Raw genomic sequence first — 15,598 nt, forward strand, 5'->3', positions numbered from 1 at the left:
GCCCCAGAGGAATTCGTAGCAATGGCCTTTGCGTGGCACAAAGCACCACACAAAGGATGATGGGGAAGGAAACCTACGTAATCTGCGGTTTTGTTAGTTTGGTTTTGCGAGATCCTTTGAGCCCCTTTGAACATTCTCTCGAGCTGTTCTCAGGGGATCTTTTCGGGGGTACATACCACATGGTCCGCACCAGCGCAAGCCAGGAGGTCAGCGACCAGGGTTCCAGCTTGGGCAACCCACTGCTTGTATCCAGGCTTGGACTGGAAGCCATCGATTCGGTTCTGTTGCTCGTTGTCGTGGTTGGTGTAGCTGACTTGGGAGGATACAGAATCGTGGTGGTTACGACCGTTGCCATTGGTCTTGGAATGGTCGACGCCGTTCATTCCATTAGAACGCTCCTCATTGAGCTTGCTCTTAGCCAGCTTTGAGGCAATGCCGTCAATGCCGTTGGGAAGACCCATGCTGCGTGCAATGCCTGGACCCGGGGTCGCAGGCACACTCTCAAAGGTGTAGTTCTTGGATGTCCCCGCTGCTGACTTCGAAAGAGGTGCGCCGGCCTTCTTGTAGGGGACATCGGGTTGTCTTGAGTAAGGGAACAGAGGCATGACAGCCGTAACTCTCTTGGCGGAGCCCGTCTTGCAGGCAGAGATCATGATGCACAAGTCCATGAAGTTGTCATTGACATTGCCAGAGGCAGTCTGGACAATGAAGACGTCCTTGCCGCGCACAGAGTCCTTGATCTCGCAGCGACTCTCTCCAACAGAGAACTTTGACAGAATGCGCTCGCATGGGTTCAGCCCGAGGTTGTTGCAAACACTGTTAAGGAGCTCGGGGTGGGAGTTGCCTCCGAGAACAATGATATTGCGGACCATTGTGAATAGTTGCTGGTTGCTCGAGAAGCAATGGTTGAATGAAGAAGAGAAGAATAGTGGTCGGGCGAAACCGGCGATATTGGAGGCTGAACCTAGAACCGCTCCAGGGTATGACTAGGAACTAGGAAGAGGATAGGGCGTCGAGGCCGGAGCTGTGATGTGTATCTCGCAGCTAGGGTATTCGAAGATGGTTGTGGAGAAAGATACCCCAGGTATTTTTTGAGGGTTCGAAGGTGTCGTGTGCGGGTTGGAGGATCGCGAGCGAAAGAGCCGGTGTCGGGTTTGCTGGAGGCGTCAAAAATCTGCTAGTGGGGTGCAGGGCGACGTCACAGGGACTGGAATGTGCCGAAGCCGAGGGTATGCGTAGAAGGGAATTGTATGGTAAAGATGCTAGAGAGCTGGAGAGCAATCAGCGAGGATGAGGGGGAAAGCCTCTAGAGATGCGATCACAACGGGAGCATGACGAACAAGCTCAAGAGGAGAGGGAGGAGGGAAAAGCTGGTAGCGGGGGGGAATTCTGTCTGAAGCTGGGGTTGTCGAGAAGTTGTAAAGGAAAATCTCTGAGTGGATAAGTTTGTTTGGGATTGGCAGGAATCGGGGTCGGGTGCAGTCGCCGCCATGTGGACTTGGGGGTGGCAGGTGGAAATGCCTGGTGGTGGGGTAAAAAGAGAGATTGCACAGGGCTCCCTCACAGGGTAAATGGGTGTAGAAAGGGCCATTTTAGGTTAGCACAGGTACCTTGTCGCGCTTGTGTGTACGTTCATGACTCCGATCTCTGGCAGTCTCGCAGAGATTTTGCGCCCCGACGACGTTCTAACCATGCACTGTATTCTTCCGGTCGTTGCCAGGCTGCCCAGACACGCCGAGCCTCACGCAGAGTGCCGTATACCGGTGACGGAGATGCCTGAAGCGATGCGAGGGCGGTGACGGCGGCGGGAGACACAGGCGACCAGGTACGGAAGTACAGTGTCGACGACTGACTTCGTACAGGGAGGATTGGATTGCATTGGATTCGTGGAACGCTGCCCGGAATGCAGCAGTGACTCTTGTTCTAATTCTGACTGCGATATGCCGAATGATGTGGACATTCTGCAGTCCATCCCCTTGTCAAAAAGTCTGGCTGCCTCGTGATTGTACGGATAATGCAGACAGAGTATATGCCTCTTGAATGTACATCCAGAAAATAGCGCTCCTTGACAATGACAATGAGGCGGAAAAGAGTACCTGGGGAATCTCACACCTCCCCCTACCTTATTAGTGTACTGTATTGAGTACCTAGGTAGTTGTTCTAACAAGGAGTGAAATAACGCGAGTAACCGACCGGCTTGTATTAACGACGAGAGGTGCAGGTGGCAGGGCCGCAGGCAGGAGCAAGCGGCCACCGGCCAGCGGAGGCGCTTACTTCGAATCTGAAGCCGCCAACCTAACGCCAACGCTCTTTCCCCCTCCCATTGCGCAATTCCAGATCCGGTACGTACTCTGCGACAATTTAGCACATGGCAGAGTGGGGGACTGAGCATCGTGATTGGCGCCTTGGGCTGTGTTAATGCACCTGATTTTCTGCTTGCCTTTTTATCTCCCTGCAGCTCGTTGCCAACCGTGCCGGCCATTGACCGCGGGGCACTTGGGTTGTCAAGAAGAATTTGCGGCAGCATCGTACCTTGCCTTCCATTGCTCGCCCGGAATCCGTACAGTCACAAGTGTAATTCTTTTTACGAGATTACACAGTCCCTTTACCTCATCTGACTCTTCTAGGTTCTCACAAGTTACAGCTGGATTCGAGGCGACCCGATATTTCCTTGACAGACTCCAAAGTAGAGTCACCCGTCACCCGTCACCCGCCCTTGTCAAATTAAACGTCAGCTTGTCCAAGGTTGTACCACTTGAACAGCCTATTCCCGGCCCTCTCAAAGAGCATCTGCGAGGTTCCGTTTTGAGTGACTGGTACATTGGCCTAGCCTCTTCACCTTGCACACCGACACGTCAATTTTCCGCAAACACCAAGCGCCTGCGCAGCTTGCATTTTCCGCACTCTTTTGGGCCGATACGCAATTGCCGCCGTTGCCACCTGGTATCAAACGGTTTGCATCACACCTTCTCCTCTACCCAAGAATCGCAACCTAGTCGTCCCCCGCGCCAAGCACGCAACCAAGATGAAGATCCTTGAGGCTCAGTCGGCAGTTTTGACCAACTATGAGGTCTATCAACATCTGAATGAGCGCAAGCTTGGTCAGAAGAAGCGTGAGCGTGGAGAGCGCCGCGGCCCCGGCAACCTTGAAGCACTGGCAAGAGAGGTGAGTCTGACTTCATATCAGTTATACATGCAATGAAAATTGGGTATCTGCTTCTGTGTAATAAAGTCATAGCTGACACATATGTAGCTCCTCCAGTATCTGCGGACACCACCAAACCCACTCAGCCAGGACCCCATCACTTATCACCCAGACTGTATCACCCAGCTCCTGGGGAAGCTTCAGCCCTATGACCTGGCCAAGGGTGAGGTCATCATGATCCTGAACCTTCGCCCAGCATCCGTCGCCGCTCTGAACACCGTCATCGAGGAGATGCCTGAGCGCTTTGATGAGAACCAGCAGGAGGAGATGGTCAACATCATTGCTGAAGTGCTCGGCTCATTTCCCCAGGAGGCAGGGGAGGAAGAAGGGGCCGAGGAGGCTGCGAACGGCGCTGCTTAGAAAGCCTTGCCGCATGACACTTCGCAACTCACTCTGAACGGGGCCGATTCCTCTGATATGTCCTCTTCTTTGGAGGGCACCGAGTTCTCTAGGGTGTCATCTTCTTCCTGGAGTGGAACAACAGAGTGGCCCTGACAAGGCAGCAAATCTCACATGGCGACACAACCGCCTTCGCTCTGTCCTCCCTCGGCCTTCCGCGTCATGATTGCGGTTTTACCAATCTCCTCAAACGCCAGCTTGAGCAGTTCGCCCGTCACCGCGGAGCATTCCATGTACTTGTCTATGCGGATCTCCTGCGCCTGCTGGTATGCTTCTTGGGGATAGATGATCCCGTTGGGGTCGTCTTCGGATCGTAGGTCTCTCTTGAGACCCAGCATGAGAATGGGCAAGCGGTCGGGCCTGCGGAAGGACATTTTGACCTCTGGAAGCCACTGTATCGGATGTCAGACAGGACACTGAGAGAGGAGAGAGAGAGTCATTCAGGAGAACATACATGTCTCCTCATGTTGATGAGACTCAGCCGCTGGCTTATGTCGTAACACAGTATGACAATGTCCGGCTCGAGAAGCTTCCAGTTCTCGGGGCTATTTGTATCATAAAACTCTAGACGGTATGGTTTTCCAGAAAACTTGATCTCGAAAATAAAGGGTTGGTCAATATCTCTGAGCAATCTGATGGGGCCGGTGCCTTCGCCGGCGCTCAGCCGTCTATTTCAGGGGCACATTTCATTAGCATTGTGAGACCCCCATGGCATGATCTCGATAAAGGGCATACGGACGAGAGGAACGATGTCTTTCCACATTTCTCATCACCAACTAATAATATCTTGACTGATTCCTCTTCCATGATTGTAAAACCTTTCAAGGGAACGCAACGGCTGGTTCGGGCGAATGCCGATGGGGACGTCTAGATACGGCGATGTCTGGGGAACAAATGGCGCAGGCCAAGGCCTGGTGCGGACTAAGCCAAGACTCCAGCGCAAGAAACACAGTGCCCATTCCACGCCCACTGGTCCCGTCGCAACGGTTCGGCTTTCTCCATGAGGGGAGGATGAGAGTGTGGAGTCGAGTTGCAGCCACAGCACAAGCCACATCTTGTTTTCTACAGGGCGACAGAAAAAAGTTGATGTTAAGAAATAAAAAAATAAAAATTGGCTGTCACTCAACTTGCATGCGCCGGCCCCTCCAAAGTGACTCTTTCAGGCCCAAAGGTACCCGCATGATGCCGGTCCGCGTCTAAACCACCACCACCCCTCCAAAAATTTCCCGTAAACTCACATGAGAGGAGAAAGAGAGGGCATATGAAGCCCTTACATGAATTGTTTTGGGGTCTCTGTCTGCATTGCCCGCCAAGCCCGAGTCTGAACCTATCGAGGCACGCTGGAGGCCTATTACACGGCTCCTCACAAGTTTTGGCCCAAGGGCAATATCAACGCCACCACCACCACCAACATCTCCGTAGTTTCACTACTACTCACCAGCATCTCACTCATCCTTACCGGCCACCCTCCAAAGTCGCGGCTAGGCGCTTCAGCACCGCTCCCGTCGCAAACATGGCCGATGTGAGCGGTCGGTACGAGTCATGGGACCAGGCGCGTCTCATCTCCCGCATAAGACAGCTCGAGCATGAACTCGACAAGCGGGATGCGGCATCAAAGGCCTCCGGAGTCGGGTCCGGGACCCCCAGCAACAACAAGAGCGGCACCGGTGCCGGTGCCGCGGTAGCAGCAGCAACGGACGGGGCCCCGCCAGTGAAGAAGAGGAAGAAGGAGGCCAAGCGGATCGACTCGTCGCGGTACTCTACCCGCTTCATCGCGCTGAAGCTGGCGTACCTGGGCAAGCGGTACGGAGGATTCGAATACGCCACCTCGGCGAGTCTGCCGACGATCGAGGGCGAGCTGTGGAACGCCCTGACAAAGTCGTGCCTCATCTTCCCAGAGGATCAGGATGTCGTCAACTTTGACTGCTGCGAGTACTCCAAGTGCGGGAGAACGGATCGCGGCGTGAGTGCGTTTGGACAGGTCATCGGGTTGAGGGTGCGGAGTAACAGACCGGTGCCCAAGAAGAAGCAAGGGGAGGATCCTGCGCCAGCCGCTGAGCCGGAAGGGGACGACACTCCCATGGAGGGCACGGAAAAGGTCGAGGAGGAACAGAAAGAAAAGAAGCCCGAAAAGGTCTGGGACGAGATCAACGACGAGATCCAATACGTCAAGGTCCTCAACCGCCTCCTGCCCGACGACATCCGCATCATCGCATGGTGCCCCTCGCCTCCACCAGACTTCTCCGCCCGCTTCTCGTGCGAGGAGCGCCAGTACCGCTACTTCTTCACCCAGCCCGCCTTCACGCCCACGGCGACGAGCGTCGACGGCGCGCCGGACGGCATGAAGGAGGGCTACCTCGACATCGACGCCATGAACCAGGCGGCGCAGAATTTCATCGGCAGCCACGACTTCCGTAACTTTTGCAAGGTGGACGGGAGTAAGCAGATTACAAACTTTGAGCGACGCATGTTCGAGGCCGGCATCGAGGAGGTGAAAGACGTGGGTACCGCGCTGCCGTACCTGGGCGCTAGCGCTGTCGATGGAAGCCAGCTTCCCAAGGTGTACTCGTTTAATATCCGCGGGACGGCGTTCCTGTGGCATCAGATCCGGCATATGGTCACGATTCTCTTCCTCATCGGCCAGCGCCTCGAGACGCCCGACCTCGTGACGCGGTTACTCGACGTGGAGAACACGCCGCGGAAGCCGAATTATGACCTCGCGCACGAGACGCCGCTGGTGTTGTGGAACTGCGTCTTCCCAGGCGACGATGAGAGCCGGACATCCAACGACGCGGAGAATGCGTTACACTGGGTATACGGCGAGGCCGACGTCGTCGAGAACCTGTGGTCGCACTACCGCGAAAAGAAGATGGACGAGCTGCTCGCGAACCGTCTCCTGGACCTCGTCTCGAGACAGGTGCAGGGGACCGAGTCGAAGGCGAAAGGAAAGAGGGTGTTCCAGGGCGGGCACGAGGGGAAGCTGTCGGGCGGGTACGTGCCGATTGCGAAGAAGCAGCTGACGCCGTCGCCGGCGGAGATTAATGACCGGTGGGCGCAGCGTAAGGGGTTCAAGAACTCTGATGAGATGAGGGAGTCGAAGAATTGGAGGAAGGTCATTAAGGATGCCAAGCAGGCTACTGCCGCGGGCGATGGGGATGAGTAGGCCATGGGCATATGCCCCCTATCATAAACAATAAAGTAAAGCAGAAAGCTTTGATCAGATCATGAATTCGTCAAGGCTACGGGGGACTTGTTATACCCCATTCTGCCATCTATCGTCCATCTTCCTATTACCACTCCCTCCATCTGCTTCCCAAAGACACCCCCTGACGCCCCTCCACACCGTCTCAACAATCTTCTTCTTCGGCAGTATCCTCGGGAAAACGACAACGATATCCTCCTCCCCTTCGACAATGACAATCAAATAGTACCGCACCTCGAAGCCCCTGAACGCCTCATTCACTAGTACGTCCTGAATCTTCTCCGTAGGTATGAACCGCGTCGCAGCAGCCGACAAGTAGCTCCCGCTCGTCGAACTAGTCTGTATCCCCAGCCCGCGCAGCACGAGTAGACTCTCAGTGGTATGCGTGCGCTTCAGCGTCACGTACGCCGCGAGCAGACACCCCGGGACCAGGACGGGTAGCGGTATCGCGTGCGATGCTGCCACGGCGTGCGCTAGGCGGCCTGGCGCCGAGGTTCTTATAAATAACAGAATCTGCCACAGTGTCGCGCTCGAGAAGAGGGCGTCTGGGCCGTCGGTTGCGGTTGCGATTGCGGTGGGTTTTGTTCTTGTTGATGCGGAGAGGAGGGAGGCGGCGTAGGGTGATTCTGCCAGGGCTGCTTGGAGGAGTAAGATCGAGGAGAAGAAGAGAAGGATGCGGAGAGTGAAGAGGAGGGCTGAGAAGACGCGGACTGTGAGGGTTGGTGGCGGGCGGGTTGTCACTGTGAATTCGGCTGTTGTAGGCGAGGGGCGCCGGACGTGGAGGCGGGGGGTGGTTGCGAGCATCGTGGAGTTAGTTGTGGGTTGTATGCTATGAGGAGCAGAAGCTCGAAAAGTGAGGACCGTAAGGGGGCTGCTATTGTGCCATTGAGGTCGTGCGGGTTCGAGACGGCTTGGTGGTTTGGTTCGGGGGATTGGTGAGAGCTTCGCAGAGCTTCGCAGAGCCAGAACCCCTGGGTGCAATCGCGAAGTCAACTTCGACCAGGACTGCAAGCTGGGGTGGGTGAGCTTAAATCGGTGCTCGGTGGAGATGCTCGCCGGCGCGTTGAGTGCCACAAGCTCCCACCCACGCCTACGCGAGCAGAAACAAGCTGCTTACCTCATCAGCCCCACCCGTCTACCATCGCACGTCCCCCCTCCAGCCGCCAACCCTACTTCTAGCACATTTTTGCTCGCAATTACCGGCTGTAATGGTCAAATGGTTGAAGGCTTTCATTATTCTTCTTCCGCTACCCCATCCACATTGGAACCCCTCAGCGGCGCCCAGTGCGAATGCTGCGGTGGCCACCCACTCGCACGGGTAACCTGCGATCGCTGCGTGTGGCCCTAAGCAATGAAGATGACACTTGAGGGAGGTCTCACTCTGCAGAGGCATCTTCACCGTCGCATGGCGTGCTGGATTACGATCGCTGGGGGCTTGGGGTCGTGGATGAAGATAGAAATATCGACTCCAATTTTTTGGCTTTTTTGATTAAGTATTGTAGATGCATGTGCATCACGTTTCCAACCGTCTGTCTGATTGTTTTTGTTGGCAATTGGGACAGACGTTGGAAGTGTGTGCTGTTTGTTGGTGATGCATTTTGTGGTGTTTGGAAGTACCTTTTTTGGGCACAGTTGTTCTCGCACATGGTTCAATCCCAGTCAACGACGAAACCATTTTTCGTTTTTGCGCCTTTTCCCATGGACCAAACTCAATCCGATTGCCGGGGTCGCTGTATTGATGCTCTCATATCACATGGATCATGTCTCGATAAGTCTTCGAATCAGATTGCATTCTTCTCAATATTCAGCCTGTACATGGCCATCTCGACGAGCAAGCTACATAGCTATCACCACCCGCTCAAAAAGGGAATAAAAGACCAACATCAGTCGCAACCCAGTCAACGACTTGGGAAAGCAGATCTGAAAAGGAAAAAAAAAAGTTGAAGAAATGAAAAGAGGCGGGGGAAGGAAGAATCCCCGTACCCTTCGACTAGATGAACAAAGGTGCCGTGAGGCAACATTGTAAGACACGCGTTTCCAGCACTTTTCGGTCCCTTTTCACCCATCCCGTTCCGACCACTCCGTCCCCCTCCTCTCTCTCTCTCTCTCTTACTCATCATCCTCGTTGGCGCAAGACGGTGTCATCTTGAAACCCATCCAGCTTTTTCTCTGTTTTTTTTTTCCCCAGTGGCCCTCTTCGACCCTCCTCCGCGGCGCTGTCCATTCCATCACGTACATGGCCGCTCTTCCCACTACAGGTATCGTGTGTTCATGTGTATTGCCTTGCGGCTCTGCCCCGAAATCCCAAGATCCAGCCATCATCAGTCATCATTTGAGAAGATAAGAATGCAAAACAAGAAGTGTAATGAAAGAAAAGTTGAAAAAGGAAAATTGGAGAAGAAATGATGTTTCACTCCGCGTTCCAATATTCGTCGTCAAGGATAGACTCGAAGTATACAAAATGCGGCTTCTAACTGCTGTTGTTGTGCTTCTGGCGGCCCCAGAGCTGCCGCGTTGCAAAGGGCGTTGTTCGTGTTCGTTGGTCGTGGAAAAAAAAGTAATGGTATCGAGATTCATCGAGAAACGCCTGTCGCCATGCAACGAATCGAAACGTGACGTGTAAAGATAATTAAGGGGTCGGGGAATGTTGGAACTTTTCTGGCAAGAAGATCAAATCAAATCATCTCGCTGTGGTGCAGGCCAGTAGGCAAGCTCTTCTGCGCCATGGCGGGGGGAGATCGCATCGACTCGCGACCATAGTTCATGGGCATGGGGACGCTCTCATAAGGGGCGTATTCGTAGTCCTCCTGACCGCGGGGCCGCGCCGAGAGCTCCTTGCGGTTGCGGCTGCCGGACCTGAAGCGGTCGGTCGCCTTGGAGAATCGGCCAGCGATGCTGTTGTCGCGTTCAGAGAAGCTGCGTCCTCGGCTGTGACCACCCTTGGACACGGGCGGGGCGGGTGGTGGAAGTACTGGGACTGTTGTGTCCATGGGAGCAGCAATAGTCGTTTGGATAACGTCATCGTCGTCCATGACAATCTCAATCATACCGGAACCCATGGTGACGGGTTGGATGTGGGCGGTGTACGGGAGAGGCGCCGGGGGGCGGGGGAGGAGGCATCGCAAGGTGCTGAAGCTCCTTCAACATTGGCGGAGCAGGAGGAGGAGGCGGTGGCGGTGGGATGCTTCCGTAGTTGTTGCTTTCTTGGGAGGCACGTCTGACCCGGATCATGTCATCGACAGTGCGGATCTCACCAGAATGACCTCTTCTCATGGAAGGACCGCGAGAAAGACCTTTGCTGCTGGCGCTAGGACCTCTGGGGGAGGGCGCATCAGGGGGATGGGCGGGGCCGACATGCTGCGGGGAATCATTCCGCGGTTGGGAGGTTGATAGACCGTGGAAGGAAGCTGATAAGTTGTCTGAGGGAGCAAAGTGAGGGTCTCGGCAGGCTGCTCTTTCTCAGGAGACTGCTGCTGGGGAGAAGTCACCGGGGAATGTCTCTGAGCAAACGTGGCCGGGATCGGGGGCACCGGAATGCTGTTCTTGTCTTTGTCCGACTCAATAATGAGACGCATAGCCTTAGGCGTTGCGGGAAGGCCGATGTGCACATTCGAGCTGCTGCGGGCGTACATGCTCCTGTTGGTAATAGGGTCGGCAGTGTGGCTGCGAGGCGGAAGCTCAACGGCACTTGGAGATGGTTCAATACCGATTCGGATATGGTTGGGGTGGGGAATCGGTGGTGCCGAGGGACGCTGTGCGAGGGACTTGCGACGTTCCTCAAGCTCGCGAGCGGCTTCCTCCTTCTTACGCTGCCTCTCGTCCTTCATGGCCTTCAAGTCCCCAGCATGCTCTGTAGAGGCGGCACGAGACTTGGATTGGGGAGGCGCAATATCGCGGGACTGGTCGAGATTCTCACCAGCGTGGCGGCGGCGACTCTCGGATCGGTCTCGTCGGGGGAATTCTCTGGTAAGCTCAGGTGAGAGCGCCTTGCGGGATCCATGCTGGCTGGTGCTTCTGTTGTGTCTGTTTCTGAAGTTCTCTTGGGCAACAACAGCCTTGACATAGTCCTCCTCGTCTTCGGACCCTTGGTAGTGGACAAGATTGGCTGACAGCGGTAGAGGAGACGAAGGTGACCTGGCGTGAGAACCAGTCCGGTCCGTACTTCGGCCGCGGAGTTCGAGCGCAGGAGGGCGATGTCTGCCCTCGGGGCTTCTGTTGCGGCCTTGGCTACCCCGGCTGGATGCGCGACTAGTACCTTTCCTGCTCTTGCTAGACTTCCTCACTGTGACGGGCTCTCCGACATCCGGCAAGAACTTGGGCGTACTCAAGTTTATGAGATCCTCGGGCGACATGGGGATGGGCGAGGTTGGGGACCGCTTTGCCTTGGGCCAGTTGCGGCTAGAGGCACGGCCACGCTCAGCGGAAGCCTCGCGAGACGATGTCTTGCGAGTGCGGCTGTGGTCACGGTCGCGACCACGGGAGCCATCGCGCTTGCCCTCTCGACTGGCATGTCGACTTCGCTGTTTGCGTTGTTGCAAGCGCTGGGCAGTGTCGAGGCTGTGGATGTAGTCCTGTCGTCCACCCGTAGTGTTGCTGCGGATACTTTTGCCGGTAGTGGATTGAGATGTGACAGAGCCTGTGACGGAGCCTGGTCCCCTACGTCGGGAAGGCCAATGGAAACGGGTGGAAGATGCCACCGATTGCTCGGGAGAGGTAATCTCATTGGCCATGTTGTTCAGACCTGCGAGCTCAAGGTGAAGGCCCTTTGGCTTGCGGTCTCGGGAACCGTTGCGCTGGGCCATGCTGCCTTCCATCTTGATGATCATTCTGGCATCAGGAGATGGGGGAGGCGCTTCTCTTGTCCGCGTGGTGATCTTTTTGTATTGGTCACGCATCATCATCGGGCTTGCTGTGGCAGCCCTCTGCAGAGACAGACCGGCAGCGAGATTCTCCTGCTCGGCAGAAGACATGCGCAGTTGCATGGCACGTCGAGATTCCTCAACGTCAACCTGAAGCTGTTCGCGCGACAAGTCTCCTGGAATCTCGCCGATGGAAGGGAGGCGCTTGCGACTGAAGGCAGAGGCTCCGGATCTCGCCGAGTTCGGGGTGTTGAACTGGCTGCGGTTTGGTGGGCGAATGAAGGCAGTGGTGACATCGTATCCGCCGGGGGAGACTGCAGAATCGGCGATGGGTGTTGGGCCGGCAGCGATAGGAGTCTGTCCGCCGTCTCCTTGAGAAAAGAACTTTGACTTCCCTTGCTGCTCGCCGAATGACGTGATAAGCTTCAGAGCGGACGTCTTGGCGATGCTTCTTTGAGGTCCACGGTTGATGCCGGGAGGCGACAGGGGAGGTGATAGAACTTCCGGGATGTTCTCATGGACATTCTGGTTGATGCTCTGGAAGGTCACTTGCGCCGCAGAAGGAGATGTCCATGGTTCATCGGATTCGGCACCAGTGCAGGCGAAGCTGGAAAATCTATCAGCACATCGTACCAACATCGTCACGTAACAGAGGAAACATACCATCTCACAGCCAGCTGCTGTTGCCCGTGCATAACAGCCCACTCGCCCCATTTCTTGATGATAGCTGCCTGTCGTTCCCAGACGGCAGGGTAGAAGAGACAAGTCAGTATAAGCGCCTCCATGTACTTCTTGTGGGACACGTAGATCTCAATAGCATCATTGTGATCACCCATGCCAATCAGAATGGTGACAGCGGCGTGAAGATCACCATGCTCCAGGAGTCTTTGAACGTAGGCGCGACCCAGCTTGTGCTGCGAGGCTTGGCCTCCAATACCGCTGAGGGCCAGCAACATCCAGTCAGATGAAGTCATTGAGGCTGAGCTCGCTGCCATGACATCTGCGTCAATATCGCCCAGCCATCTCATCAAAAGAATGCGCGCCGGTGAAGCCGCATTGTGTCGGCTCAATTCCTCTCTGACCAAGTCGTCAATCTCCTTGTTCCATCCAAAGATGGTGCTAAGCATCTGCTTGCGAAGATCGTCATTCGTGAGTCGGCTATGGTCACTTGCAATCGGGTGCTTGTAAGGAATGTCGCTGAGCCGGCTCCTGGTGTACTTGAAGAGATCCTGAACCTTGCTGTCGACAGGGCTCGGCAAGACCTCATTTCGCAGACGGGATGGCCTAGAACGGCGAGAGCGGTATGAGGACATTGAGGTGCCGCTCATCATTGACGTTCCGCTCATGGAATACATGTCTCGTTCTTGGTAAGGCGCAGCAGAAGATCTGAGAGACGACCCGGCAGAGATGTAGGTGTTTTCAGTCATGCCTCGAGAGACGGCCGACGACGGGTACCGGCCGGGTGTCCGAGATCCTCCGGAGGATCGCGAGATGGAAGACAGTCCGCTGCGACTAGAAGCCGCGCTTGCGGTATCGGCATCGTAAGGGTCGAGCGCCTTGGGCGTGCCTGTGTCCTTCCGGCTAACTATACGGTCAAAGGGAGATAAGTGATCTTCGTCACTCTCCGAAATGCCAAGCTCAACTGAACCAGACGTGGCATCAGAGTCAGTAACGATGGTTGTTGATGTCTTCTGTCCCTGCTGTTCTTCTATCGAGACAGGCGGTGATGGCGGCAACAAGTTGGCCGGGTGCTGTACATTGGCAACTATGATGGAAGGGGTGTTGAGGTCGAATTGCTGTACGGTGTTGTTGGCTCCCAGAGTGAAGAGGCTGGCGCCAGGGCCGTACACGGCCAGGCCTCTGACATGCTCGAGCGTCGGGATACTATCCCAAGTAACGTGCTTAGTACGGACATCCCACGATAGTGTTTCCCTAGTGTGATAAAAGTCAGTGCAAGTTCTAAGCGCGCGCGTAAGCCTCAAGTGGCAAAGAATGACGTACGAGTCAGAATGTTGGATAATGCGGCCGTTCTTTGACCAACCCATCCAGTTGGGACCAGTCTGGTAGTTATCGGTGCGCTTGAGAATCCTCACAACCTTGGCGGGGTCATCGCTGCTGTACGACTTGGACACACTCCAAACCCGGAGGTCACCATCATGGGTCTGTGATGCCAGCATGTCCGACTTTTGTCGAGACGACGAGGCATGCCAGTTGAGCGTGACGATGGGCGAAGGTGCTCTCGATGTGCCTAGGTTGTGGAGAATAGTGAACCGTGGCTGAAGAGTTGCGACTAACAACGAGCCATTTTGGTATCTACGAAGAGTTAGCAACTTTGTTTTTTTCAATGCCCGTTAGGGTTCATCAAGCTTACCCAATCGCAAATGTTCTACAGTCTGCGGCCGGTGCAAGCGCTGTCACGGCAATCTGGTCAATCGTCCTCGAAGAGATATGCTCTGATGTTGTGGGCTCGAACAGAATGATGTTGCCCTGCGTATTACCTGAAGCCGTCTGTTAGTGAATACCATGTGAGATTCTTCAGAAATAAACATACCAAATGCAACATTGCCATTGCGCATCCACGCGGCAGTTGTCAAGTGCTCGTATGAAGCGAATCGGGCTACTTCGTCGCCCGTCATAATATCCCAGACAATAGCTGTCTGCCCGGCATCGTAACTGACTACCAGCCTTCCAGCTCCAATCTCGCTCTGCGTATCAACTGCGAGCAACTGCACCTCGTCCGAGTGCCTTGAAAACCTTCTCTCTATTGTGAGAGTATCGTGGTGGCAGCATACGATGGAAGAGCCCTGCGCATACAAGAACATGGACGCCGTGGCGGCGCATGGCTCGAAGTACCGCATGAGGTTGGGCTGCGACATGTTGAAATCCTGCATCTCATTGCTCCGACCTCTTTGTGACGACTGCCCGGAGCTGACGGTAGCGGTTCGGTTTCTCGCGGAGGCGGACATGATGGCACTATATCCTTTTTCGGATTTCGATCTGGGACCCGGTGCGATGTTAGTCGGCAAGCTGCATTTGGGGAGGACGACTTCAAGGCAGGGCAACGGCTGCAAGGTCCGTGTCTGCCAGACCAGAACCTTTGAGCCCTCTTAAGCCGAGAAACAGGTGGGTGACTCTTGTGAGACAGGCCTACTCACCAATCCGCGACGATCACAGCACCGTCCGGCTGCTTCGTAGCGAACCAAAGGCAGTCGGGAAGCTACACTTCTTTCAATCCAACCATCACATGAAGCACTATTCAATGTCCGTTCCCGGGCCGGCTATCCTTCCCACGTTTCCTGGTTCCAGAGACTTTGCGCAAAGCTCTTCGTAGGCGTCGTAGAGTAGCGGTATCGTCTGCCTGCTGTCGTGTTACGGTTGCTGGTTGTGCCGTTGCACTCTAATGTCTCTCTTTTACGGCGCGGGGCTGCTGGTCTTTTTTTTCTTCGTTGCCAGTGAATTACCGGATAAAGGTAGGAGAGGAGAAGAAAGAGAAGAAAGTCTGGGAGCCGGCGTGTTAAAGACGGTTACAGTCTGTCGGGACGTGTTGAGGAGGGGGGGCAAGACGCTATAGACGCAAGTGGAAGGGTGTGAAGCGATTAGGTTGTCTCTGTTGAAGTTGACGTTGTTGGACGTAGAGAGAGAGCTCACTGGATAAGCCTTCGTCGAGGGGGTGTGCCGGCGCTTGTCTTGCAGGAAGATTCTGTCAAGTGTGCAACTGGGTTTTTCACAGACACACAAGCAGGAGAGAGAGGGTTTTCTTGCTTACAGACAGACGACGGAAAGGGAAAAGAAAAGAAAAGGAATCGAAAAGACGATGGAAAATAAGAGAGGCTGCTGCTCGAAGGGGGTGTGTGCCAGAGTGGACGGGGTGTGATGGAGCCAAATGGGAAGAAAGTCAAGCAACATGGAGCATGGCGCCTAAGTTTTGGAGCT

The 15,598-nt window shown here is 55.1% G+C and overlaps 7 protein-coding genes across 7 annotated transcripts; 2 read left to right on the forward strand and 5 right to left on the reverse strand.

Moving 5' to 3' along the window:
* Nucleotides 1-149: 149 nt before the first annotated feature.
* PRS5_2 (ribose-phosphate pyrophosphokinase) lies at nucleotides 150-872 on the reverse strand (the record flags this gene model as incomplete). The annotated part of the gene is made up of 1 exon (XM_065756301.1): nucleotides 150-872. One exon carries the CDS (start codon nucleotides 870-872, stop codon nucleotides 150-152), a length of 723 nt encoding a protein of 240 aa, XP_065615541.1.
* Nucleotides 873-3,025: 2,153 nt separating this feature from the next.
* N0V96_001713 (uncharacterized protein) lies at nucleotides 3,026-3,565 on the forward strand (the record flags this gene model as incomplete). Its single annotated transcript, XM_053192936.1, has 2 exons — nucleotides 3,026-3,166; nucleotides 3,254-3,565. 2 exons carry the CDS (start codon nucleotides 3,026-3,028, stop codon nucleotides 3,563-3,565), a joined length of 453 nt encoding a protein of 150 aa, XP_053049467.1.
* A 149-nt stretch (nucleotides 3,566-3,714) lies between these two features.
* N0V96_001714 (uncharacterized protein) lies at nucleotides 3,715-4,070 on the reverse strand (the record flags this gene model as incomplete). Its single annotated transcript, XM_053192937.1, has 2 exons — nucleotides 3,715-3,996; nucleotides 4,059-4,070. The coding sequence occupies 2 exons, from the start codon at nucleotides 4,068-4,070 to the stop codon at nucleotides 3,715-3,717; spliced, it is 294 nt and encodes a 97-aa protein (XP_053049468.1).
* Nucleotides 4,071-5,117: 1,047 nt separating this feature from the next.
* DEG1 (pseudouridine synthase deg1) lies at nucleotides 5,118-6,767 on the forward strand (the record flags this gene model as incomplete). Its single annotated transcript, XM_053192938.2, has 1 exon — nucleotides 5,118-6,767. One exon carries the CDS (start codon nucleotides 5,118-5,120, stop codon nucleotides 6,765-6,767), a length of 1,650 nt encoding a protein of 549 aa, XP_053049469.2.
* Nucleotides 6,768-6,857: 90 nt separating this feature from the next.
* Nucleotides 6,858-7,610, reverse strand: N0V96_001716 (uncharacterized protein; the record flags this gene model as incomplete). Its single annotated transcript, XM_053192939.2, has 1 exon — nucleotides 6,858-7,610. One exon carries the CDS (start codon nucleotides 7,608-7,610, stop codon nucleotides 6,858-6,860), a length of 753 nt encoding a protein of 250 aa, XP_053049470.2.
* A 1,871-nt stretch (nucleotides 7,611-9,481) lies between these two features.
* On the reverse strand, nucleotides 9,482-9,865 carry N0V96_001717 (uncharacterized protein; the record flags this gene model as incomplete). Its single annotated transcript, XM_065756302.1, has 1 exon — nucleotides 9,482-9,865. The coding sequence occupies one exon, from the start codon at nucleotides 9,863-9,865 to the stop codon at nucleotides 9,482-9,484; it is 384 nt and encodes a 127-aa protein (XP_065615542.1).
* Nucleotides 9,866-10,075: 210 nt separating this feature from the next.
* Nucleotides 10,076-14,631, reverse strand: N0V96_001718 (uncharacterized protein; the record flags this gene model as incomplete). The annotated part of the gene is made up of 5 exons (XM_053192940.2): nucleotides 10,076-12,272; nucleotides 12,329-13,597; nucleotides 13,667-13,978; nucleotides 14,037-14,163; nucleotides 14,217-14,631. The coding sequence occupies 5 exons, from the start codon at nucleotides 14,629-14,631 to the stop codon at nucleotides 10,076-10,078; spliced, it is 4,320 nt and encodes a 1,439-aa protein (XP_053049471.2).
* Nucleotides 14,632-15,598: the final 967 nt, after the last annotated feature.

The sequence above is a fragment of the Colletotrichum fioriniae genome (assembly GCF_027942845.1).
Source record: "Colletotrichum fioriniae strain IMI 355084 chromosome Unknown scaffold_1, whole genome shotgun sequence".
In the NCBI taxonomy this organism is placed as follows: domain Eukaryota; kingdom Fungi; phylum Ascomycota; class Sordariomycetes; order Glomerellales; family Glomerellaceae; genus Colletotrichum; species Colletotrichum fioriniae.